Source organism: Macaca mulatta, chromosome 7 (assembly GCF_049350105.2).
Source record: "Macaca mulatta isolate MMU2019108-1 chromosome 7, T2T-MMU8v2.0, whole genome shotgun sequence".
Lineage (NCBI taxonomy): Eukaryota > Metazoa > Chordata > Mammalia > Primates > Cercopithecidae > Macaca > Macaca mulatta.
In genome coordinates, this window is record NC_133412.1 from 11,348,236 (window position 1) to 11,375,035 (window position 26,800).

The window sequence follows — 26,800 nt, forward strand, 5'->3', positions numbered from 1 at the left end:
ACTCGGGAAGCTGAGGTGGGAGAACCACTTGAGCTCAGGAGTTTGAGTCCAGCCTGGGAAAGACAGTGAGACAGTGAGACCTCATCTCTTAAAAACAACAACAACAACAAAAAACAGCAGCATATTCTCTAGTCTTTATATACCATAATTTATTTAGATTCTGGTTTTTACCTATCAAAACTATGCATCAGTGGACATCCTGATATATGTAAATATATGCACTTGTACAGATACTTTTGTTAAAATTAATTTTACAATTGGAACAGTTAGGTCAATGGTTATATGTATTTTAACTTGGCTAAGATGCTATGGTATCACTTTCAGATTTAGGTTTTTAGAGCAGGTACTGGTCAATCAAGAAAACAGGTATGAAACAAGAATAAGCAATAAACCTATTAGTTAAATGTAAGGTTTAGCGAAAAGTAGTGAAATTGAGAATGTAACGTTTTGGAGGTTCTTGAGAAAGATGTCTCACTGTGGTAGTTTTTAAAATGCACAACTGAAACTTTTTTAAAAAAAACTTTTATACTGGCCAGGCACAGTGGCTCATACCTGTAATCCCAGCACTTTAGGATGGGGCTGAGCCACGTTGATCGCTTCAGCTCAGTAGTTTGAGACCAACCTGCGGAGCATGGCAAAACCCTGTCTCTATAGGAAATACAAAAATTAGCTGGGTGTGGTGGCACATGCCTGTAGTCCCAGTTACTCTGGAGGGTGAGGTGGGAGGATTGCTTGAACATGGGAGGTGGAGGTTGCACTAAGCCAAGATTGTACCACTGCACCACAGCCTGGGTGACAGAGCAAGAGTCCCTGTTTCAAAACACAAAACAAAACAAACTTATTTTATGTTCAGGGACACATGTGCAGGTTATACAGGTAGTTTGCATGTTGTGGGGGTTTGGTGTACAGATTATTTCGTCACACAGGTAGTAAGTGAAGTAACTGATAGGTAGGTTTTTGATCCTCACTCTCTTCTCACCCTCCACCCTAAGGTAGGCCTCATGTCTGTTGTTCCCATCTTTGTGTCCATATGCACTAGTGCAGGGTTTAGCTTCCACTCCAACTGAGAGCATGAAGTATTTGGCTTTCCGTTCCTGTATTAGTTCGCTTAGGATAATGGCCTCCAGGTTCACCTGTGTGACTGCAAATGATATGATCTCGTTCTTTTTACGGCTGCATAGTATTCCATGGTGTATATGCACCACATTTTCTTTTTCCAGTCTATCACTGATGGGCATTTCCATTGATTCCATGTCTTTGCTACTGTGAATAGTGCTGCGATGAACATACGCATACATGTGTCTTTATGGTAGAATGTTTTATATTCCTTTGGGTATATATCCAATAATGAGATTGTTTTCAGTTCTTTGAAAAATTGTCACACTGCTTTCACAATGGCTGAAACTAAATTACATTGTCACCAGCAGTGTATAAGTGTTCCCTTTTTTCTACAACCTTGCCAGAATCTGTTATTTTCTGACTTTTTAATCATAGCCATTCTAACTGGTATGAGATATCTCGTGGTTTCAATTTGCATTTCTCTAATGATTAGTGATTTTAGGTTTAGCATTTAGGCTGAGCATTTTTTCATATGCTTGTCAGCTACATGTATGTCTTCCTTTGAAAAGTGTCTGTTGTGTCCTTTGTCCACTTTTTTTTTTTTGAGACAGAATCTCACTCTGTAACCCAGGCTGGAGTGCAGTGACATGACCTTGGCTCACTGCAACCTCTGCCTCCCAGGTTCAAGCAATTCTTGAGCCTCAGCCTTCCAAGTAGCTGGCATTATAGGTGTGCACCACCACGCCTGGGTAATTTTTGTATTTTTGGTAGAGACGGGGTTTTGCCACGTTGGCCAGGCTGGTCTTGAACTCCTGACCTCAAGTGATCCACCTACCTTGGCCTCCCAAAGTGTGCCACCATGCCCAGCTAATTTTTGTATTTCTAGTAGAGATGGGGTTTTGCCATGTTGGCCAGGTCCAGTTGTAGAATATTTCTATCACTCTCAAAAACGCTTTTGAGTCTGTTAAAACAACCAGTTTTGCTTGAGCCAGAAGAGCAGCAAACCACAGCAGGTTTGCCTGAACTATGCTTTAACTAGGCAATTTCGAGAGCCCAGCTAAATGTGTCTGGATAACTGGCTTCGGTGGTCCACTTTTTTTTTTTTTTGAGACAGAGTCATGCTCTCTTGCCTAGGCTGGAGTGCAATGGCACGATCATGGCTCACTGCAACCTCTGCCTCCCAGGTTCAAGTGAGTCTTTTGCCTCAGCCTCCCGAGCAGCTGGGATTACAGGTACCCACCATCATGCCCAGCTAATTTTTGTACTTTTGTAAAGACAGGGTTTTACCATGTTGGCCAGGCTGGTCTGGAACTCGTGACTTCAGGTGATCTGCCTGCAGATGTTGTCCTTCTTTTTATTTTTATTTTTTCTGAGACGGAGTCGCTCTGTTGCCCAGGCTGGAGTGCAATGGTGCGATCTCAACTCACTGCAACCTCCAACTCCGGGTTCGAGCGATTCTCCTGTCTCAGGCTCCTTCTGAGTAGCTGGGATCACAGGCACCTGCCACCACGCCCAGCTAATTTTTGTATTTTTAGTAGAGATGGGGTTTCACCATGTTGGCCATGCTGGTCTCAAACTCCTAACCTCGTGATCCACCCACCTCGGCCTCCCAAAGTGCTGGGATTACAGGTGTGAGCCACTGTGTCTGGCCTAGTGCTCCACTTTTTTAGCCAAGATTTCTCCTTTTCCCTTCCTTTAAATATCTCCTGGCTAACTTGTCATTCTGGATAGTTTTAGCAGCCTGTTAAGCATTTCATCCCATCTTAGAGAAATGGAATAAATTATTAATTCAAATTTGGCTAATCTAGAAAATTGTCTCAGGGAGTTACTATGACTCAAATAAGTCTACATTCAATAGGTGGCAAATTATTCTGCTAGTGGAATATGGCAAAGAAAAAAATCAAGATTATAACAGGAACAAAGTTAAACTAGACATGACTTAGAGAAAAACTTACCTCAGAAAAAAACCCACTATATTTTGATGATGGGCTTTCTGTCTGTGAAGAACCAGAATCACTGGAGTTAACCAAATACGTTCGACTATCATGGTGTAATTTTTCAGGCAGGTGGCTTGCACAAGCCAGTTCGTTTTCTTTATTTGCCATGTCACAGCCCCCACTTCCAGGGGACTGTTTTTTTCTGTAACAAGGATTTGGAAAGGGATGATGAACTTTCTTTCTGCGATAGATCACTTTACGAAGTTTATCTGGGCTTTTCAAAGTTTGTCCAACTGTTCTGTAAAAAGAATTTATTTTCTTAAATGAAAAAGAACAATATGAAATCCTTTAAAAGTTTTAAACAGAGAATTAATAGGCTATATTTTGTGATTGTAATCCACTAAAATTCGAAGTAGAATTTTAAAAATCTTAATTCTGAGTTGAAGAGGAAAGTAAAAAGGAAATTACAAATTATCTGGAAGACAATGTAAAGGATGACATTTTATACCAAATAAAAATGAAGACAGACATAATAACTAGAATGCTTTTAAAAATGAAATATTAAAGGCCATTCTGGGAGTAAGAAAATCACAACATTTTCTAGAAACCTAATCTTTTCCTAACAAAGTAGCAAATAAGATTGCAAGTTTGTATATTTTAAAGTTCAAGCTGAAGTATATTAATTTATTTGAGTAAGACAGAACACAATAGAGCAAGCCTCATGGTTTAATATACTGGTTCTCAAATGTTTTAGTGTCAGGATGCTTTGCCCCCTTAAAAATTATTAATGACTCAAAATAATCTTTTTTTTTTTTTTGAGATAGAGTCTTGCTCTGTCGCCAGGCTGGTGTGCAGTGACATGATCTCGGCTCACTGCAACCTCTGCCTCCCAGGTTCAAGTGATTCTCTTGCCTCAGCCTCCTGAGTAGCTGGGACTACAGGCGCGTGCCACCACGTCCAACTAATTTTTGTATTTTTAGTACAGACAGGGTTTCACCACGTTGGCAAGGATGATCTCAATCTCTTGACCTTGTGATCCACCCGCCTTGACCTCCCAAAGTGCTGGGAATACAGGCGTGAGCCACCATGCCCGGCCAAAATAATTTTTTATGTGAATAATATCTGTTGATATTTACTGTGTAAAAACTAAAACAAAATTTAAAAACATTTGTTAATTCATTCAAACAACAGACTAATTACATATTAATACTAACACGGACTATCTTACCAAAACCCCATATTTTCCAAAATACCTTGTTTAAAAATGAGAAGAATGGTACTGTTTTACATTTTTATATATCTCTAATATCTGATTTAACAAAAGACAGCTGGGTTCTCATTTCTGCTTCTCCATTCAGTCTATTGATATCAAATGGCATACAGCTTCTTGAAAAATTATATTGTGCCCTCAAAAAAGAGAATGAAGACAGTCAATGTCTTAGTATTGCTATAGAAGTAATTCTGACTTCACAAATTCCATGAATGGTCTTTAGGGACCCCCAGGTCCTCAAATCACACTTTGAAAACCAGTGGTTTTGTAGAAAGTGCCTTTAGAAGTTAGGCAGATCTGAGAATGAATGTCATTCTTACCACTTTTCTAGCTATATGATTCTGAACAAATCACTTAACTTCTCTGATCTTAAGTTTTCTCATCAGCTGTTAGGGGTAATGTTATCTATAGAGTAGGACCGTTGTAAGGAGCAGAGACAATACTGATGTGTTTATTAGTGCAGATACTGGCACAGAGGAGCTGTCTGACAATAAGTTAATTATTATGATGACAAAAGAGAATGCTTATTTTTTCCCTTAATGTCATCCTTACCCAGCTTCCATATTTGTTGTTTACCACAAACTTTAAAGAAACTCTTACCTATTTATATAAGCAGCCAACTGTTTTGGAGATTTCTTAACCTGAAAAATGAAAGTAGATAGTTGATGTTAGAAACAAATGCTCGGTGCTGCAAAGAATTATCAGCGCTCCAGCAAAAAGCTTTCTCAGTAAGGCAATTTACTTTTGCAGAAGGGTGCCACTCGCGCCTGAAGTGGTCACAAGAGTACACTGGACAAGGGAGGAGAAGGGGTTCTTATCCCTAATGCAGTTAGTCCCTACTGCTGTGTCATTTCCCTATTGGCTAGGGTTAGACAGCACAGTCTCAGCTAATTCCGATAGGCTATTTGGGTACGAGCCGGAGTGGCGGGGTGAGCAGTTTTGGCGGGAAGGATGGTTACAGAGCAGGTGACTAAGGATGACTAAGGACAGAGCAGGTGACTAAGGATGACCTAGGACTCTAAATATGTGAGTATAAAGGGTAGAAGGGGGTTGTTTACTAAAACTAAGGGCAAGGAGGTGTAAAGATCAAGGAAGTTAAACTTTAAAATGGAGAACAAAATATAAGGACGCTGAGCATACTGACATACTGGTTCCCAGAGGAACTCAGAACTCATTGTACTTAACAATTTCCCCCTTTTGAATTTTATAGGTCTCCTCTTCAAACTTCTTTAACATGTCTTGGCTTAGGTGTTCTGCTTGGTTTTCTAAAAGAAAGAGCTTATCAGAATACGGTGGAGGGGAACTGACAGAAGTTTTAGTAAGGGCTATTTCTATATGTCTTTGGACTAGCCTGCGGATGCAAGGTATGATGCAGCATCCAAGGATAAGTACTACTGCTACAATCGCAAGGGAAGTATGGATGGAGGCTATGATCCCTTTCCATTTATCAAACCATTTTTCTAGCCACCCTGTGAAGGGGTCATTTACTTCTGAGTTTTTTGCTAACTCATTGGACAGAGCAGTTAGACCTTGCGATGCCTTTGTTATACTTTCATCAGGGGCGGTATTGTTTGGGATGAAGGTACAACATTGAGTTTTAATCATGATTCAAACTTCCCCTTTTTCTGCTAATATCAAGTTTAAGGTCATTCTATTTTCCCAAGCCATCTGGCTAGTAGGCCCTAATTGCTCAGCTATTCCTTTAACAGCATATCTAGTATAGTTAATAAACTGCTGTTGGTTGTAATAGGTGTAATATATCTAATCTACATTTTTATTAATCACCTACCAAAATATTGACTCAAATCCAGCAGCTATTTGATCTCAGGTCTTAAATTTATTTGGTACTCCTCATGGGACTCCAATTGCATCTAAATAAATGTGGGAGTTGAAAGACCCATAACGGGCTTCCCTTGCTTTATGACATTGTGTTTTTTTAGTTTCTCTGGTTGATAAAATGCCAGGGTGAAAGGGATAATCAATTGGACTAGGGCGCAAGTGACACTCGTTACTTGGCAGAGTGTCCAGCAAAGGTCTACCACAATATCACCATACATCTGCTCAGGGGTGTATAAGGGCTGACTGGTTGGTGAGCTCTTGGAAAGTCTTAAGTTCACTGCATCCTTTTAGGTCTCTAAGGGGTGCTAAGTTTCCTCTTTGTCATGAGAGACACAAAGTGAACTCAGTGTTGGGAGACGGAAGCTGGATGGCCCTCGGCTGACCTGCAGGGTGTTGAACTTCGGGATATAACAGAGAAAGAGCTTGGCACGACTTGTTACCCCAGACTGTGGAATCCTGGAAAAGAGCTACCATAGAGCCCATGCCCGGTTGACTGGAGGACCATCATAGTGGAAAGGGGACAGTCTAGGCCTCTGGCCTGCTGTGTGCACAAGCATAACAATTGCTTTTGTTTAAAGTGTGGATGAAATATTTAATCTATTCCAACCAGGCATTTGCATTTTGATATCCTGTCTCAGTTGCCAAAGTTTGTTTTAGGTCTTTGACTTCCACAATAGCTACCTTGGTCTTGTCATTAGATGGAGGAAGAACGATAGTTTTGTTGTGGGAGTTTCTGGAAGAAGGCTTAGGGGAAGGTGTAGGTGGTGGGGGAGCAATGAAGAGTATTTCAAAGGATTTGGGTCTGCTCCTGAAACCTCAGCCTCCATACTATAAAACCGGCTTAAAGAAGGGAACTGGCTTAGAGAAGGGGAAGAACTTAGAGGTTTGAGATAATAGCCTGTACTGGATTGCATTGGTTTAGTTGACAGTTAGAGGAAGCTGTTCCTTTAGTAAAATGAATGTATGGCTTTAGGAAATTACAACTACCGGTTGGGGCAGTCTATTCTTGCTCTTTAGTGGTCCACAGAATGTTGGATCAACTATGGCATAAAAGCTTTGTATTGGGAGGGCAAGACTCTCAGTTTATACTGGAATCTTCGTCCAACTCTTCCCAAACGAACTTATCCCAGTTAACAGAATTCCAGTCTGAGAAGAGCTGGGAAGGACAAAGATACTTTTCCAAAGTGGAGAGTTGCCTCTGGTTTGACACATCTCCACAGGGCATCACAAGGCAAGCATCAAAGGTAATAGTTTGGGGTGAACTTGACCTAGTTACATTAATAACAAGAGGACTGGCAATAGATGGGAAAAAGAAAGAGATGCAACATAACAGGATCAAACCCATTTTAGCTTTAGCTTGTTTGGAGTTAGCCCTAGAATAGCTGTCCATGATTTTGGAGGAGGTGGTGCTCTTTTGACCTGGGTGTGATGAGTCCATCCTATTTCTGCTGTTTTAACTGTGTTCTCAATGGTTAGAAGCACTAGGCAGGGTCCTTCCTAAGCTGGTTCGAGTTTTCTTTCCCTCCAACTTTTGACGAGGTTGTGGTCCCTAGGCTGATGTTGGTGTACTGGAAATTCTCGGGGTGGTGCCTGTGCTAAAAGACCTTTAGTTCTGAGGCGAGAGAAAGCGGAAGATAAACCAAGGACATAATTTCTGAGAAACTGATCTTTTGTTTCGAACTTGGGAATGTCAGCAGTGGAGTGCGAATAGAGCAACTTATACAACACTTCATAAGGGGATAAGCCGACATCTCTCTGAGGAGTAGTTCGGATTCTCAACAGGGCAATGGGAAGGCATCTAGTCCATGGCAACCAAGTCTCTAAGACTAAAATTTGCTTAAGTGGCTTCTTAGAGTTTGGTTCATTTTTTTTCCCACTCTTCCTGATGAAGGTGGGTGCCAGGGAGTATGATTTCCCATGTTATATCCAGTACCTAGGCTAATTTCTTAATGACATGTGCAGTGAAACAAGTCCCATTATCTGAATCAATGTTTCCTATTAATCCAAATCTGGGTGTAATATTTTCAACTAATGTTTTGACTACATTATTAGCAGTTGCACTTGAAAGGAAATAGCTTCTACCCAATGAGTAAGGTGATCTACTATTACTAGTAAATACTTTAGACAACCAACTGGGGGCATCTTGGTATAATCAGCTTGGATACTTTGGAACAGTCTTAATTCCGGATACCTTCCCCTAAGAGGTGGTTTTCTGAGGGTCTGCTTATTAGTCTTCCTACATACTAGGCAACTATCTGTAACCTGTCATGCCAAAGCGTAAATTCCTACACATCCATAACCCAAAGGACTGTATCACACATAGCTTGAGGCCCCCAGTGAGGCTCTTGATGCAGATGAGAGAGGTCTTCTCTCATGAGGGGATTGGATAACATTTTTCTTTGGTCTGGTAACACCCATTTCCCTTCTGAATTTTCTTTGGCCTCTGATTTTATGAATTTCTCTTTTTCAGTGGGAAAGAAGATGGGAACTGCAGTTGGGGGAAGAAGGCAAGGGGTTAAGTGAACAACAGGCATTTCAGAGGAAACGGCACCTTATTTGGCTATTTGATGTGCAAGGCTGCTCCCTGGCTTTCAAAAGAGATGATCTCTTCGATGTCCTGGGACATGGACAACAGCTATTTCTTCTGGCAACTGGAGGTTATCTAATATTTGAGTGATTAATTCCTTGTGGACCAGGTCTTAGCCTTTGAAGACCTCGTTCAGTCTAATTTTTTTTGTTTCAAAGGTGTGAGCTACCCAGAAGGCATGTTTGGAATCAGTATAAATAGTCCTTTCTTAGCTCTGCAGGTGTTTTAAGGCTTGATTTAATGCAAACAATTCACATGTTTGGGCAGACCAATTACTGGGTTGTATTCCTGACTCTACTTCTGCAAGGAGTTCCCCATCGACTACCGAGTACCCATTATGTCTTTTTCCTTCAATTACCCAGGAAGAGCCGTCTATAAATAAGTGCCGCCCCGTTTGAAAGGGGTCTCTCTTAAATTGTGTCTGACTTTAGAACGGTAACCAATTAAATCTAAACACTCATGCTCAGGTCTCTTTAAATTTGGATTCTCAGTCAGGAAACCTGCTGGGTTAAGTGAATTACCAGTGGTTAGTGTTAAATTATCTCTAACAGGATATCTTCGTATTTTAAAATTCTTCAGTCAATAAGCCACCTTTCTGCCTTCTGATTAAGGATATTTTTGACTTGGTGAGGTGTACTGACAATGAGGTTCCTTCTAAAAGTTAATTTTGTTTTTTTTTTGTTTTGTTTTTTTTTTTCTGTTAATAGGGCTGTTGCTGCTACAGATTGAATACATTTAGGCACCCTCAGATTACAGGGTCAAGAATTTTTGACAAAAAGGCTATGGGCTGCTGGTGGCCCCCGTGTTTTTAAGTAAGTAGTCCTAAGGCTACTCTTTTGTTTACATTGACAAAGAGATGAAAAGGCAGTTCTAGGGGAAGGTAAAGCTAGGACGGGGACAGTTACTAGTAACAACAGGGTGGGTGGTTTGGACTATCTAATTAATAGCTCTGAGGTCTTACACTAACTGGCATGACCTGTCTGGCTTCTTTACAGGTAGTATTGGAGTGTTATATAGGGAGACATACAGGGTTCAAGAAGCTCATCACAGAGAAGACCTTCAATCATAGGTTTTCAATTTACCCTGGCTTTTAAAGTAATAGGGTGTTGCTTTCTCTTTACTATTACCCTAGGGTTTTTAAAATTTAACATCAATCAGAGGAATCTGTAATCTTCCTTGATTCCTGTCTTTTGACCATACCTTGGGATGAATGTGTTCTTTGTCTGAGGTGTAGAGCAAGTTTAGGAAGGGGAGGAATGTTCCGATTGATTTGGAGGCCTAAGCCTAATTTTAGCACTAAATCTCTTAATAGATTTGTCCCTGCATCCGGAATTAATAAATTTGATTCTAGCTGATCAGTTTTTATATTTCACTTCTGTCTCCTCTAAGAGTTTTGCTCTAAACCCTTCTCCTTTTACCCTTGAGATAAAAAGTTCTTCTTGTGAACAAGTTACACTAGATGGAAGATAAAGTGAGGAGCGAGCTGCTCCTGAGTTGATTAAAAAGGTAATAAACTCAAGTTTAGGTCCCACTTCTAAATTTATCAAGGGCTCTTGGTAGGACTCAAAAAAATATACAGTCCCTGACTTCCCTAGTCTTCCTCAAAAGCTCTAAGTGGATGACTTTTTCTTCCTTTTCTCATTTGGGACATTTTCTTTTAAAGTGACCTGATTTTCCACATTTGAAACATTCGTTCTGTCCTTTTTTCTTTTCTACCTTTGAGCCTTCTGGCTTTACTCTTTCGTACCCTTCATATTGCCTGGAGAGTGGGGGTCTAGGTTCCTTACAGGTTCTGCCCCCTGGGTACTTTGTTGTATGGTGGACAGCAGAATTTTGCCTTCTTTTTTCTTCATCTCTTCTTACATATACTTTTTGGGGTTCTCTTAGAAGCTCTTCTAAAGATCTACCTTCCCAGTTCTCTCTCTTTTGTAATTTCTTGTTAATATCTGGCCAACTATTAGTTACAAAATGAAGCTTTAACATCCTTCATCTGCGGGGGCGGGGGGTGGGTGGTATCTTCTAATTCTAGACCTACATATTTTCTCATTTGCTCTTTGCGTCTTTTTAGGAATTGTATAGGTCTTTCATCTTTTCCTTGTTATTGAAACCTTTTATAATGTTTTGGATGCGGGGTTTAGACTCTCAAATTCTTTTTATCATTTCTCTAAGGTCTTTTCATTATTCTTCTAATATTTCAACATTAGGCCTACGGGACTATCAGGGGGAATATTATTGTTGCTAGCTTTATCCTTTTTATCCCTTACCTTACTTGGGGTATTTCCCATCTTGATGGTGTTGGGGTGAGGCTCAATCCCCCCTACTGGAGATTTCTCGACTTTTGGGGTGAAGCTCAATTTCCCCTACTGGAAGTTTCTTGCCTTCCCTACTACTGGAGGTTTGTGTGAGGCTCAATCCCCACTACTGGAGATTTCTCGCCTTCCTTTCCTAGAGGCTCAACACCCCTGCTAGAAGCTTCTCGCATTCTTCTACTTTTGCTCTGTCCTTCTCTGGCTGCTTCCCTAATGGGAACGTTAGATCCCTCTTGGGATTGGTGGGTTGCTATAAACCCCCAACCCAGACTCCTTTACAGGAGGGCTGCCCTAAGCTGTATGAGGTGACTACAAAACCACAAATCTGGACTCAACACTCGCTTTGCACTCAATTGTGCGTCTCATTCACGCACTTTCAACCTCCAAGATTCCCCGACCACCAAGGAAATACTTTGTCACTCTTGTGATGTTTCTTACCTTGGTCTATGCACAGGGTTACCTGGTATGTGATGTTTTTTCTTTTTCCCCCAAGTTGTTGGTCTGTTTCTTCCTGCGTTGCTGAAAGTCTAGGTTTATTCATCACACTGGGTGTGCCTCGATTCCTTACCCGAGGACGCCACAAGAGGCCGAGCGGCATGCCTCCTCATGGGAGAGGACCAGAGACCCTTCCCCAGAGGAGAATGGGAATCCCGGATGGGCCCCCAAATTTGTTAGAAACAAATGTTCGATGCCGCAGAGAAGAATCAGCACTCTGGCAAAAAGCTTTCTCAGCAAAGCAATTTACTTCTGCAGAAGGGTGCACCTGGAGTGGTCGCAAAATCACACTGGACAAGGGAGGGGAAGGGGTACTTATCCCTAACGCAGCTAGTCCCTACTGCTGTGTTGTTCCCCTATTGGCTAGGGTTGGACAACACAGTCTAAACTAATTCTGATAGGCTATTTTAAAGAGAGCAGGGGTATGAGCTGGAGTGGCAGGGTGAGCAGTTTCAGCGGGAAGGATGGTTACAGAGCAGGTGACTAAAATGACTAAGGACAGAGCAGGTGACTAAGGATGACTAACAACTCTAAATATGTGAGTATAAAGGCTAGAAGGGGGTTGTTTACTGAAACTAGGGGCAAGGAGGCATAAAGAACGAGGAAGTTAAACTTTAAAATGGAGAACAAAATATAAGGAAGCTGAACATACTGACATACTGGTTCTTTGAAGAGGAACTCAGAATTCATTGTACTTAATAATTGAGGCATATTTAAGTTCATTAATACTTATGTAAATTTTGTGATTGATATCAACAAATCTAAAATTCAACAGGTAAGTTTTTCAGATTAATGTTTTCTCTGTTCTAATTCTGTAGTCTGAATCAACATACAACAACATCATATGTAGTTATTTTTGGCAAAGCAACATATCTGATATAGTTTTGCTGTGTCCTCACCCAAATCTCATCTTGAACTGTAGTTCCCATAATTCCTACATGTTGTGGGAGGGACTCAGTGGGAGATAACTGAATCACGGGGGTGGTTTCCCCAAAACTGTTCTTGTGGTAATGAATAAGTCTCACGAGATCTGATGGTTTTATAAGGGGAATTGGTTCTCATTCTCTCGTCTGCTGCCATGTAAGTAAAATATGCCTTTTGCCTTCTGATGTGATTGTGAGACCTCTCTAGCCACGTGGAACTGTGAGTCCATTAAATCTCTTTTTCTTTAGAGATTACCCAGTCTTGGGTATGTCTTTATCAGCAGCATGAAAATGGACTAATACAATATCCAGCTCCCTATTTTCCACACACTAGTCGCAAATTATACTGTAACTTATAGGATGCTTAACAAGTGAGTTAAATTTTAATCTCTTTTCTTATTGCTGTTGCTGTTGTTGTTTTAGAGATAGGATCTTGCTCTGTCACCCAGGCTGAAGTGCAGTGGTATGAACACAGCTCACTGCAGCCTTAACACCCTGGGCTCAAGTGATCCTCCTACCTGAGCCTCCCCAGTAGCTAAGGATCACACGTGCATGCCACCACGCCTGAGTAGTTAAAAAAAAAACTTTTTTTTTTTTTGGTATAGATGGAGTCTCACTATGTTGTCCAGGCTGGGCTTGAACTTGTGGGTTCAAGTGATCCTCCTGCCTCAGTCTCCGAAAGTGCTGGGATTATAGGTATGAGCCTGGCCTGAATGTGGTTTAAAAGAAAGTATACCAGCGCTAATGAACCTTACAATAGTGAACACAAAGCACCTCTGAAATTCCTCTTTAACTAAAATATTTAAACTATATCATATTGAAACAGTATACTGACTAAAAACTTTTTTTTTTTTTTTGATACGGAGTTTTGTTCTTGGTGCCCAGGCTAGAATGTAATGTCAATGGCACGATCTAGCTCACTGCTGCCTCCACCTCCCAGGTTCAAGTGATTCTCCTCCCTCAGCCTCCCAAGTGGCTGGAATTACAGGCACCCACCACCATGCTCAGCTAATTTTTGTCTTTTTAGTAGACACAGGGTTTCACCAAGTTGGCCAGGCTGGTCTCGAACTCCTGACCTCAGGTGATCCACCCACCTAGGCTTCCCAAAGTGCTGGGATTACAGGCATAAGCCACCATGCCCAGCCCGACTAAAAACTTTTTAGAGCATATAGAAATACAATGGTTAAGACCTAACAAAGAAAAAAAAAAAAGAAAGACATTGGTTATACTTCACCAACTCAACTTAATTCTGGGAGATTAAGCAGAATTATTATCCTCCCACTGTTAAAACAATTCAACCAGAGGTATCTAGAGACTTGACAGTTTAAATTGTCTTATCTGTTTTCTAGAAACCATAGACTTACCTCCTTCATGTTCTTATTAGTGAAATTAGAGATCTTTTTTCTAGGAAGATCAATGAAATGATCCTCAATCTTATTACAAAAGTTCCGTTTTTTAACATTGTGGGTTTCCGATGCCATAATCTCTTAAGTACCTAGACAATAAAATAAAATAGAAAATTAAAAAAGCAAAAAGAGCCTGGTCATTTTTAACACACACACAAACATACAACAGTAGCACAATGCTACATAAAAAAGGCAGAGGACATAATTTTAATTTACAATTTTTTTAAAACCTTGAACATAGAAGAAGCACAAGGCAAGGCATTCCAGGAAATTAAGGCTCTTTCTGTCCTTTTTTTTTTTTTTTTGAGATGCAGTTTTGCTCTTGTTGTCCAGGCTGGAGTGCAATGGCATGATCTTGGCTCGTTGCAACCTCCACCTCCTGGGTACAAGCGATTCTCCTGCCTCAGCCTCCCAAGAAGCTGGGATTACAGGCTTGTGCCACCATGCCTGACTAATTTTATATATTTTTAGTAGGGATGGGTTTTCACCATGTTGGTCAGGCTGATCTCATACTCCTGACCTCGGGTGATCCATCCACCTCCGCCTCCCTAAGTGCTGGGATTACAGGTGTGGGCCACTGTGACCAGGTTGTCCTCATTCTTTAGTTGGAACCAGTTACAATAATATTGTATGTATGTATGTATGTATTATTATTATTATTATTATTTCTGCCAAAGCAACACATCAATCTCCCCATTTTCTATCTCACTAGCCATTTATTAAATGCACAGGTTATGAAATAAGGTATATAAGATAGTGGTATCTATGACATCCAAATGTACAGAAACCTAAAACTGTGCAACTAAATCACTGGGTCAAATACAACCCTAAGCAATGAGAGGAACCAAAATTGGACTACATACAACTGACTTGTCCTATGCCTAATCCTTAAATTCTTCTTTCATTTTTGCAGACAGCTCTCCAAAGTTCTCCTCTACCTTTGGGGAAAAAAAAAAATCCATGCCCTCCTATTTTACTAATTACATCTAAAGAGGGTGTAAAGAGAAGGTGGTGATGGAAACAAATGCTATGACTTAATTTATATAACAGAGGAAATTTGGGATTTTGTCACTTGCACTCTGGTTTCACATTGGAAACTTATTTCAGGTCATGCCCTGAACTTAAGTTCCTCCCTTATTCTTTTTTTAAACATCTACTAAGCATTTAAGATAAGCCAGGCCCTGGTGTTAATGTAGACAATGCTCAGAGATCCTGTTTTAAAGAATCATTTAGAAAATTTTTTGAAAATGGATTTTTGTGGGTCCTAACTTAAGAGACTGTAACTCAGTATGTCTCTCTCTGCAGTGGAGCCCAAAGCAATTATATTTTTTAAAAGCTCCACAAGTATTTCTGAGGCATATTCTCAATTCTCCAAAAATATGAACATACACATGAAATTTTACAAACAATTTCAGCATTTTCTAATATTTCTTACAGCTAATTCATGGACGACCCTTCCATCTCTATCCCAGGTTAAGAAACCTCTAGAGTGAGACTTTTTGAAAAGTAAATAAATAACTGCAATAATACAATAAGTACTCTGACAGAAAGACACTCAGACAAATCAGCAAAGTTTAACCAAGAACAGTCTTAGAGGACAAACAGCACACTGAGAAAATAGCATGTGCAGAACTGAAAGGCATGAAGCAACACTGTTTGGCAGTCTCTTAAGCAGATACTTTTGGCTGGAGCTTATGCTGTGGGCCAGTTAAATGAGGCCAGAGATGAAAGTTAGATCATAAAGGGTCTTGTCCACAATGCTACAATGTAAGATTTTTTCTTTTTCAAAAAAGGGGACTTTTAGTTAAAAAGATCAATGCTACAATGTAAGTTTTTTTCTTTTTCAAAAAAGGGGACTTTTAGTTAAAAAGATAACGGATTGAACACATGCAATTACCTCTACCCTTCCTTGAAACCTGATATAAATGACAATAAAAGATTTATAAAGACATAAAACCCATGAGGACAAAGACAGGAGTTCAGGTGATGGCAACAACATTTTGGAAACTGTAAATCTAAAAGTGGTAACTGGATCAGGTGTGGTGGCTCATGCCTGTAATCCCAGTAAGTTCAGAGGCTGAGACAGGCAGATTACCTGAGGTCAGGAGTTCGAGACTAGCCTGGTAAACATGGTGAAACCCTGTTGCTACAAAAATACAAAAATTAGCAGGGCGTGGTGGCGGGCACCTGTAATCCCAGCTACCTGGGAGGTGAGGCAGGAGAATCACTTGAACCCGGGAGGCTGAAGTTGCAGTGAGCCGAGATCATGCCACTGCACTACAGCCTGGGTGACGGAGCAAGACTCCATCTCAAAAGAATAATAAATAAATAAATAAATAAATAAATAAAAGTGGTAACTGACTCAGCAGATGTGAGACAGCCAGATCCTAAATTGGCAATGAGGAAAGTTAAATGAAGAATCCCCCAAAAGTTCAGGAACTGGCAATACCAAGGACATCAAGAAGTAGAGACGGTGATAAGTCCAAGATGGCCTAATAGGAACAGCTCCGGTCTGCAGCTCCCAGGGTGATCAACGCAGAAGATGGGTGATTTCTGCATTTCCAACTAAGGTACCTGGTTCATCTCACTGGAACTGGTTGGACAGTGGGTGCAGCCCACAGAAGGCAAGCCAAAGCAGGGCAGAGTGTCAGCACACCAGGGAAGCACAAGGGGTTGGGGGATTTCCCTTTCCTAGCCAAGGGAAGCCATGACAGACGGTACCTGGAAAAATGGGACACTCCTGCCCAAATACTGCGCTTTTCCAATGGTCTTAGCAAACGGCAGAACGGGAGATTCTATCCCGCGCCTGGCTTGGCGGATCCCATGCCCACGGAGCCTTGCTTACTGTCAGTGCAGCCGTCTGAGATAGACCTGTGAAGCAGCAGCCTGGCGGGTGGAGAGGCGTCTGCCATTGCTGAGGCTTCAGTAGGTAAACAAAGTGGCCCAGGAAGCTCAAACTGGGCAGAGCCCACCGCAGCTCTGCAAGGCTTGCTAACCTCTACAGACTCCACCTCTGAGGGCAGGGCACAGCTGAACAAAAGGCAGCAGAAACTTCTGCAGACTTAAACTTCCCAGTCTGATAGCTCTGAAAAGAACATTGGTTCTCCGAGCACGATGTTTGAGATCTGAGAAGAGACAGACTGCCTCCTCAAGTGGGTCCCCGATCCCTGTGTAGCCTAATTGGGAGACACCTCCTAGTAGGGGCCGATAGACACCTCATACAGGCGGGTACCCCTCTGGGATGAAGCTTCCAGAGGAAGGATCAGGCAGCAATATTTGCTGTTCTGCAGCCACCGCTGGTGATACCCAGGCAAACAGGGTGTGCAGTGGACCTCCAGCAAACTCCAACAGACCTGCAGCTGAGGGCCTATCTGTCAGAAGGAAAACTAACAAACAGAGAGGAATAGCATCATCATCAACAAAAAGGACATCCACACCAAAACCCCATCCGTAAGTCACCAACATCAAAGACCAAAGGTAGATAAAACCACAAAGATGGGGAGAAACCAGAACAGAAAGGCTGAAAATTCCAAAAACCAGAATGCCTCTTCTCCACAAAAGGAACACAACTCCTCACCAGCAAGGGAACAAAACTGGATGGAGAATCAGTTTGACATGTTGACAGAAGTAGGCTTCAGAATGTCGGTAATAAACTTTTCCAAGTAAAGGAGCATGTTCTCAACCACCGCAAGGAAGCCAAAAACCTTGAAAAAATGTTAGACAAATGGTTAACTAGAATAACCAGTGTAGAGAAGAGCTTAAATTACATGATGGAGCTAAAAACCACAGTAGGAGAACTTCGTGAAGCATACACAAGTTTCAATAGCTGATTCAATCAAGCAGAAGGAACAATATCAGTGACTGAAGATCAAATTAATGAAATAAAGCAAGACAAGATTAGAGAAAAAAGAGTGAAAAGAAATGAACAAAGCCTCCAAGAAATATGGGACTACGTGAAAAGACCAAATCTACGTTTGATTGGTGTACCTGAAAGTGATGGGGAGAATGAAACCAAGTTAGAAAACACTCTGCAGGATATTATTCAGGAGAACTTCCCCAACCTAGCAAGGCAGGCCAACATTCAAATTCAGGAAATACAGAGAACACCACAAAGATACTCCTCAAGAAGAGCAACCCCAAGACACTTAATTGTCAGATTCACCAAGGTCGAAATGAAGGGAAAAATGTTAAGGGCAGCCACGAAGAAAGGTCAGGTTACCCACAAAGGGAAGCGCATTAGACTAACAGCACATCTCTTGGCAGAAACCCTACAAGCCAGAAGAGAGTGGGGGCCAACATTCAACATTCTGAAAGAAAAGAATTTTCAACCCAGAATTTCATATCCAGCCAAACTAAGCTTCATAAGTGAAGGAGAAATAAAATTCTTTACAGACAAACAAATAAATGCTCAGAGATTTTGTCACCATGAAGCTTGCCTTACAAGAGCTCCTGAAGGAAGCACTAAACATGGATAGGAACAATCAGTACCAGCCACTGCAAAGACATGCCAAAATGCAAAGACCATCGATGCTAGGAAGAAACTGCATCCATTAACAGGTGAAATAACCAGCTAGCATCACAATGACAGGATCAAATTCATACATAACAGTATAAACCTTAAACATAAATGGGCTAAATGCCCCAATTAAGATACAGACTGGCAAATTGGAGAAAGAGTCAAGACCTATCGGTGTGCTGTATTCAGGAGACCCATCTTATGTGCAAAGACACACATAGGCTCAAAATAAAGGGATGGAGGAAGATCTACCAAATAAATGGAAAGGAAAAAAAAAAAGCAGGGTTTGCAATCCTGTTACTGATAAAACAGACTTTAAACCAACAAAGATCGAAAGAGACAAAGAAGGCCATTATATAATGGTAAAGGAATCAATTCAACAAGAAGAGCTAACTATCCCAAATATATATGCACCCAATACAGGAGCACCCAGATTCATAAAGCAAGTTCTTGGAGACCTACAAAGAGACTTAGACTCCCACCCAATAACAATGGGAGAGTTTAACACTCACTGTCAATATTAGACAGATCAATGAGACAGAAGGTTAACAAGGATATGCAGGATTTGAACTCAGCTCTGCACCAAGCTGACCGAATAGACATCTACAGAACTCTCCTCCCCAATCCAACAGAACATACATTCTTCTCAGCATCACATCACACTTATTCTAAAACTGACCACATAAGTGGAAGTAAAGCACTCCTCAGCAAATGTAAAAAGAACAGAAATCACAACAAACTGCCAGTCAGATCACAGTGCAACCAAATTAGAACTCAGGATTAAGAAGTTCACTCAAAACCATACAACTACATGGAAACTGAACAACCTGCTCCTGATTGACTACTGGGTAAATAATGAAATGAAGGCAGAAATAAAGATGTTCTTTGAAACCAATGAGAACAAAGACACAACATACCAGAATCTCTGGGACACATTTAAGGTGGTGTGTAGAGGGAAATTTATAGCACTAAATGTCCACAAGAGAAAGCAGGAAAGATCTAAAATCAACACCCTAACACCACAATCAAAAGAACTAGAGAAGCAAGAGTAAACAAATTCAAAAGCTAGCAGAAGGCAACAACTAACTAAGATCAGAGCAGAACTGAAGGAGATAGAGACACAAAAAACCCTTCAAAAAAACAAAAAACAAAAAACAAAAAACAAAAAACCAATGAATCCAGGAGCTGGTTTTTTGAAAAGATCAACAAAATTGATAGACCGCTAGCAAGACCAATAAAGAAGAAAAGAGAGAAGAATCAACTAGATGCAGGAAAAAATGACAAAGGGGATATCACCACCGATCCCACAGAAATACAAACTGCCATCAGAGAATACTATAAACACCTCTATGTAAATAAACTAGAAAATCTAGAAGAAATGGATAAATTCCTGGACACATACACCCTCACAAGACTAAACCAGGAAGAAGCTGAATTGCTGAATAGACCAATAACAGGCTCTGAAATTGAGGCAATAATTAATAACCTACCAACCAAAAAATGTCCAGGACCAGACGGATTCACAGCTGAATTCTACCAGAAATACAAAGAGGAGCTGGTACCATTCCTTCTGAAACTATTCCAATCAACAGAAAAAGAGGGAATCCTCCCTAACTCATTTTATGAGGCCAGCATCATCCTGATACCAAAGCCTGGCAGAGACACAACAAAAAAAGAGAATTTTAGACCAATATCCCTGATGAAGATCAATGCGAAAATCCTCAATAAAATACTGGCAAACTGAATTCAGCAGCACATCAAAAAGCTTATCCACCATGATCAAGTCTACTTCATCCCTGGGATGCAAGGCTGGTTCAACATAGGCAAATCAATAAACGTAATCCATCACATAAACAGAAACGACGACAAAAAACACATGATTATCTCAATAGATGCAGAAAAGGCCGTCAACAAAATTCAACATGCCTTCATGCTAAAAAGTCTCAATAAACTAGGTATTGATGGAACATATCTCAAAATAATAAGACCTATTTATGACAATCCCACAGCCAATATCATACTGAATAGGCAAAAACTGGAAGCATTCCCTTTGAAAAATGACACAAGACAGAGATGCCCTCTCTCACCACTCCTATTCAACATAGTGTTGGAAGTTCTGGCCAGGGCAATCAGGCAATAAAGGGTATTCAATTAGGAAAAGAGGAAGTCAAATTGTCCCTGTTTGCAGATGACATGATTGTATATTTAGAAAACCCCGTTGCCTCAGCCCAAAATTTCCTTAAGCTGATAAGCAACTTCAGCAAAGTCTCAGGGTACAAAATCAATGTGCAAAAATCACAAGCATTCCTATACACCAACAGAGCTGAATCATGAGTGAACTCCCATTCACAATTGCTACCAAGAGAATAAAATACCTAGGAATCCAACTTACAAGGGATGTGAAGGATCTCTTCAAGGAGAACTACAAACCACTGCTCAACGAAATAAAAGAGGACACAAACAAATGGAAGAACATTCCATGCTCATGAATAGGAAGAAGCAATATCGTGAAAATGGCCATACTGCCCAAGGTAATTTATAGATTCAATGGCATCCCCATCAAGCCACCAATGACTTTCTTCACAGAATTGGAAAAAAACTATTTTAAAGTTCATATGGAACCAAAAAAGAGTCTGCATTGCCAAGACAATCCTAAGCAAAAAGAACAAAGCTGGAGGCATCACACTACCTGACTTCAAACTATACTACAAGGCTACAGTAACCAAAACAGCATGGTACTGGTACCAAAACAGATATATAGACCAATGGAACAGAACAGAGGCTTCTGGATGCCTCTGATGGATTAAAGACTTAGATGTAAAAGCATAAAAACCCTAGAAGAAAACCTAGGCAATACCATTCAGGACATAGGCATGGGCAAGGACTTCATGACTAAAACACCAAAAGCAATGGCAACAAAAGCCAAAATAGACAAATGGGATCTAATTAAACTAAAGAGCTTCTGTGCAGCAAAATAAACTACCATCAGAGTGAACGGGCAACCTACAGAATGGGAGAAAATTTTTGCTGTCTACCCATCTAGCAAAGGGTGAATACCCAGAATCTACAAAGAACTTAAATTGTCAAGAAAAAAACAACCCAATCAAAACGTGGGCAAAGGAAATGAATAGACACTTCTCAAAAGAAGACATTTATGCAGCCAACAGAGACATGAAAAAATGCTCATTATCACTGGTCATCAGAGAAATGCAAATCAAAACCACTATGAGACCATCTCACACCAGTTAGAATGGTGATCGTTAAAAAGTCAGGAAACAGATGCTGGAGAGGATGTGGAGAAAGAGGAATGCTTTTACGTTGCTGGTGGGAGTGTAAATTAGTTCAACCATTGTGGAAGACAGTGTGGCGATTCCTCAAGGATCTATAAGTAGAAATACTATTTGACCCAGTGATCCCATTACTGGGTATATACCCAAAGGATTATAAATCATGCTACTGTAAAGACACATGCACATGTATGATTATTACAGCACTATTCACAATGCAAAAACTTGGAACCAACCCAAATGTCCATCAATGATAGACTGGATTAAGAAAATGTGGCACGTATACACCATGGAATACTATGCAGCCATAAAAAAGGATGAGTTCATGTCCTTTGCAGGGACATGAACGAAGCTGGAAATGATCATTCTCAGCAAACTATCGCGAGGACAGAAAATCAAACACCGCATGGTCTCACTCATTGGTGGGAAATTGAACAATGAGAACACTTGGACACAGGGCGGGGAACATCACACACCTCGGCCTGTCATGGGGTGTGGGCGGGGGAGGGATAGCATTAGGAGAAATACCTAATGTAAATGACAAGTTGATGGGTGCAGCAAACCAACATGGCACATGTATACCTATGTAACAAACCTGCACGTTATGTACATGTACCCTGGAACTTAAAGTATAATAATAAAAAATAAACAAATAAATAAAAGAAGTAGAGATAAAGGTAACCCTAAGAACAAGTAGATAGATTGAATAGCCATTTAGAACACAGTTGGCTCACTAGATCCTCTTCCTCATTCCAGTAAAAAAACAAGTTTTATTGTCTAGAAAACATAAAACCGAGTCCCTGGGAGGAACATTTTTTTTTTCTTTTTTTGAGATGGAATCTTACTCTATTGCCCAGGCTGAAGTCCAGTGACACGATCTCAGCTCACTGCAACCTCTGCCTCCCAGGCTCAAGCGATTCTCCTGCCTCAGACTCCTGAGTACCTGGGATTACGGGCTCCCGTCACCATGCCCGGCTAATTCCTGTATTTTTAGTGGAGATGGGGTTTCACCATATTGGACAGGCTGGTCTCAAACTCCTGACCTCAAGTGATCCACCCACCTTGGCCTACCCAAGTGTTGGGATGACAGGTGTGAGCCACTACACCCAGCCTAGGAACATATTCTAAAAGGGGGGATCAAGTGAAAGTTTATATACTAAATGTTGAGATCGCTAACGTTCTTTCTACTCCTTGCCTCACAGAGGCTTTCAACCAGGCTTATATACTCCCGAGAAGAGTGCAGAGGATACTTTCTTAGGAACTTTGACCAGTCTTATAGGAAAACATACACACACACACACACACACACACATACACACACACACCCTCTAAAATACTAACATCAATGGTGGTCTGTTTCCAAAGAACTGTATGTCAACTAAGGTGGTGGTTACCTAATTATCAAAACTAATAGAGCTATACACTAAAAAGGGTGAATTTTTATTGTATGTAAATTGTACTCTGATAAATCTAACTTTTAAAAAATCTTTGAAAGAATAAACTGCATCTATAAAACAAAAATGAGACCAAAAAACCCTAACAAAAATACTCTTAAAAATTAAAAATAGGCTGGGCGTGGTGGCTCACGCCTGTAATCTCAGCACTTTGGGAGGCCGAGGCGGGCAGATCACAAGGTCGGGAGATTGAGACCATCCTGGCGAACACGGTGAAACCCCGTCTCTAACAAAAATACAAAAAACTAGCCAGGCGTGGTGGCCGGTGCCTGTAGTCCCAGTTACTCCGGAGGCTGAGGCAGGAAAATGGCATGAACCCGGAAGGCGGAGCTTGCAGTGAGCCGAGATCACACCACTGCACTCCAGCCTGGGTGACAGAGCAAGACTCCGTCTGAAAAAAAAAAAAAAAATTAAAAATGGGACATAATAAAGATAGCAAAAAACTCAAGAGAAGTTGGAAGAGAAACCTGAAGCTATCTCCCAGAACGCAGGAAGAAAAACAAAAAAAATCAGAAGACTGGCTTAGAGGGACTAACATCCAAATAAAGAGAATTTTAGAAAGAGTACAAGAGAGTAAAGGAGAAATCAAACAAAGAGATAATTTAAGAAAACTGTACAAGGTTGAAGGACATAAATTTCTAGATGGAAAGGGTATCACAGTGGATGAAAATAGACCTACAAGGTAGATTACTGCTAAATTTCAGAGTAGTAGGGAAGCTAGATAAGGTAAAAATATACAAACAAATAAAAAATAAATCCTAAAACCCAAATTTGGTCATGTAAAAATGACTGAGAGTAAAGACTTCAAAATTCTCAGGCAACCTTAAATTTTATATCCAGCCAAAGTATCAAGTGTGAGGGTAGGAGAAAGGTATCTTCAGATATGCTGAGTTCCCCAAAATTTCTTCACAGTAAGCAATAAGAGAAGGATAAACCAAAATACAGAAAGGTAAGAAATGGAAATCCAATAGGATATATGGAAGGGATTTCCCAGGATGATTATGAAAGAACGTCCCAAGATGAAGGCTGTGCACCAGAAGTAGAGGAAAACCAGTACACATCAGAACACATTAGAAGGGTAAGGAAAGAAGTATCCACAAAAATGAAATTAATTCATAATACCTGGTGTTCATTAGAGAGGAGATAGAGACCACTGGGGAAGAGTTAGAAGGAATGGCATATTTTTCAAGTACTATAAGAAAAGAAGTGTCAACCCAGAATCCTATCTGCAGAAAAAATATCCTTCAGGAATGAAGAGAAAACTATGACAATCTCAGATGAAAGAAAATTAAGGGAATTTTTTACCAGCAGATCTACCTTAAAAGAATGATTACAGGAAGTTCTCTCTAGCCAAACAAAACAAACAAACAAACAAACAAACAAACAAACAAAATGATGAAAGAAGGAATCTAGGAACACCAGACAGAAAATGGTGAGCAAAAATATAGGAAAACGCAACAGACTTTCATTCTTGAGTTTTCCAAATTATGTTTAATTGTTGACGTAAAAACTATAACACTATCTGATTTTGTTCAAAATACAGGTAACTAATTAAGAAACTAATTGAGACTTTTATAGGATAAGTGGTGGAGGTTAAAGGGACATAAAAAGAGGTAAGATTTCTACATTCCACTCAAATTGGTAAAATGACCACATCAGTAGACTGTGATATGTATGTGTAATGTAATAACTAGAACCATCACTGAAAAAGCTGTATCAAGAATTATACTCAAAAACACTACAGGGAAATTAAAATGGAATGAGAAACATGTTTACATAACCTGGAGAAAGGGAAACAAAACAAAATAACAAATCAATAAATAAAACCAGGGGAACCAAAGAACAGAGAGAACAGAAAACAAAAAATAAAATGATAGCCTTAAGCTCTGACATACCAATAAATGCATTATATATAAATGGTCTAAAAGTCATTTAGTTAATTAAAAGCCAGAGATTATCAGAGTAAATTCAGAAACATGATCTAACTATATGTTGTCCACAGGAAACTCACTTCAAAAATAATGATATAGGCATATGGAAAGTAAAAAGAAGGGGAAAAAAGCATCATGCAAATATTAACTTTTTTTTTTCTTAATTCGCTTTGTCGTCCAGGTTGGAGCGCAGTGGTGCGATCTCGGCTTACTGCAACCTCTGCCTTCCGCATTCAAGCGATTCTCCTGCCTCAATGGGACTACAGGTGCCCGCCATCACAACCGGCTAATTTTCCTATTTTTAGTCAAGATGGGGTTTCACCGTGTTAGCTAGGCTGGTCTTGAACTCCTGACCCCAAGTGATCCACCCCGCCTGGCCACAAATATTAACTTTTAAAAAGCAGGCGAGGTGTGGTGACTCACACCTCTAATCCCAGCACTTTGGTAGGCTGACAAGGCAAGAGGATTGCTTGAGTGCAGGAGTTCAAGACCAGCCAGGGCAACATACTAAGATTCGATTATAATAAAAATAATACAAATATAAAATAAGCAACACACACACACATATGCATATATAATATATATGTACATACAGGTTGAGTATCCCTTACCTGAAATCCTGAAATGCTTGGAACCAGAACTGTTTTGGATTTTTGATTTTTTCAGATTTTGAAATATGTCCATTATATACTTACTGGTTATACACCCCAAATCCCAAATCCCAAATGCTTCAATAAGCATTCCCTTTGAGTGCTCAAAAAATTTCAGTGCTCAAAAAGCCTCAGAGTTGGTACCATTTCAGATTTGGATTTTCAGATTTGGAATACTCAACCTGTATGTGTTTTTAAAGAAACTATAAAATTAATTTTTCCTCTAGATGATAATGTACAATTATGGATAGTCTACCCTGTTTCATATGGGAGACATTTTTACTTCTTCATAGGCTAAAATAGTTTTCTAAAACTTTTTAAGAATGAAGGACTTGACACCATTGGTCAATACAAAATGCAAGTCAAAACTACTTGCAAACCTGTTGCACAGACAATGAGATAATGCTTCATAACCATTAATGGTTATACTAAAAAAGACAGACAATAACAATGTTGAGAAAGATATGGAAGAACTGGATCCCTCAGGCATTACTACAGGAATGTAAGAATACATTCAAACTTTGGAAAATAACATGGCAGTTTCTTAAAATATTAAATACAGATTTATCATATGACCCAGCAACTCCTACATAAACATGCAAAAGAAACGAAAACATATGTCCCAACAAAGATATGTATGCAAATATTATAACATTATTCACAATAGCCAAAAAGCACAAAACAACCAGAATGTCCATCAACTGCTGAATGAATAAAAGAAATGTGGTATATCTGTACGGAATATTACTCAGCAACAAAAAGGAATGAAGGGCCGGGCGCAGTGGCTCATGCCTGTAATCCCAGCACTTTGGGAGGCCCAGGCGGGCGGATCACAAGGTCAGAAGTTAGAAACCATCCTGCTGAACACGGTGAAACCCTGTCTCTACTAAAAATACAAAAAAAATTAGCCAGGCGTGGTGGCGGGCACCTGTAGTCCCAGCTACTCGGGAGGCTGAGGCAGGAGAATGGTGTGAACCCAGGAGGCGGAGCTTGCAGTGAGCCAAGATAGAGCCACTGCACTCCAGCCTGGGTGACAGAGCAAGACTCCGTCTCAAAAAAAAAAGGAATGAAGTGGCCAGGCATAGTGGCTCATGCCTGTAATCCCAGCACTTTGGGAGGCAGAGGTGGGCAGGTCAC

General features: G+C 40.4%; 1 protein-coding gene across 4 annotated transcripts in view; it reads right to left on the bottom strand.

Moving 5' to 3' along the window:
• KATNBL1 (katanin regulatory subunit B1 like 1) overlaps positions 1-26,800 on the bottom strand; it is a 66,961-nt gene that overhangs the window by 9,462 nt on the left and 30,699 nt on the right. For 2 of the 4 annotated variants that reach the window (XM_077939075.1, XM_077939076.1), the window contains 3 exons: positions 13,784-13,914; positions 4,867-4,907; positions 3,015-3,198 (listed from right to left, as the gene is read on the bottom strand). In XM_077939075.1, coding sequence (XP_077795201.1) covers positions 3,015-3,198; positions 4,867-4,907; positions 13,784-13,900 — 342 coding nt within the window. In that variant the 5' untranslated portion in view covers positions 13,901-13,914. Of the gene's footprint in view, positions 1-3,014; positions 3,295-4,866; positions 4,908-13,783; positions 13,915-26,800 lie in introns of all 4 variants that reach the window. The other 2 variants (XM_015141795.3, XM_077939074.1) reach the window with 1 other exon arrangement.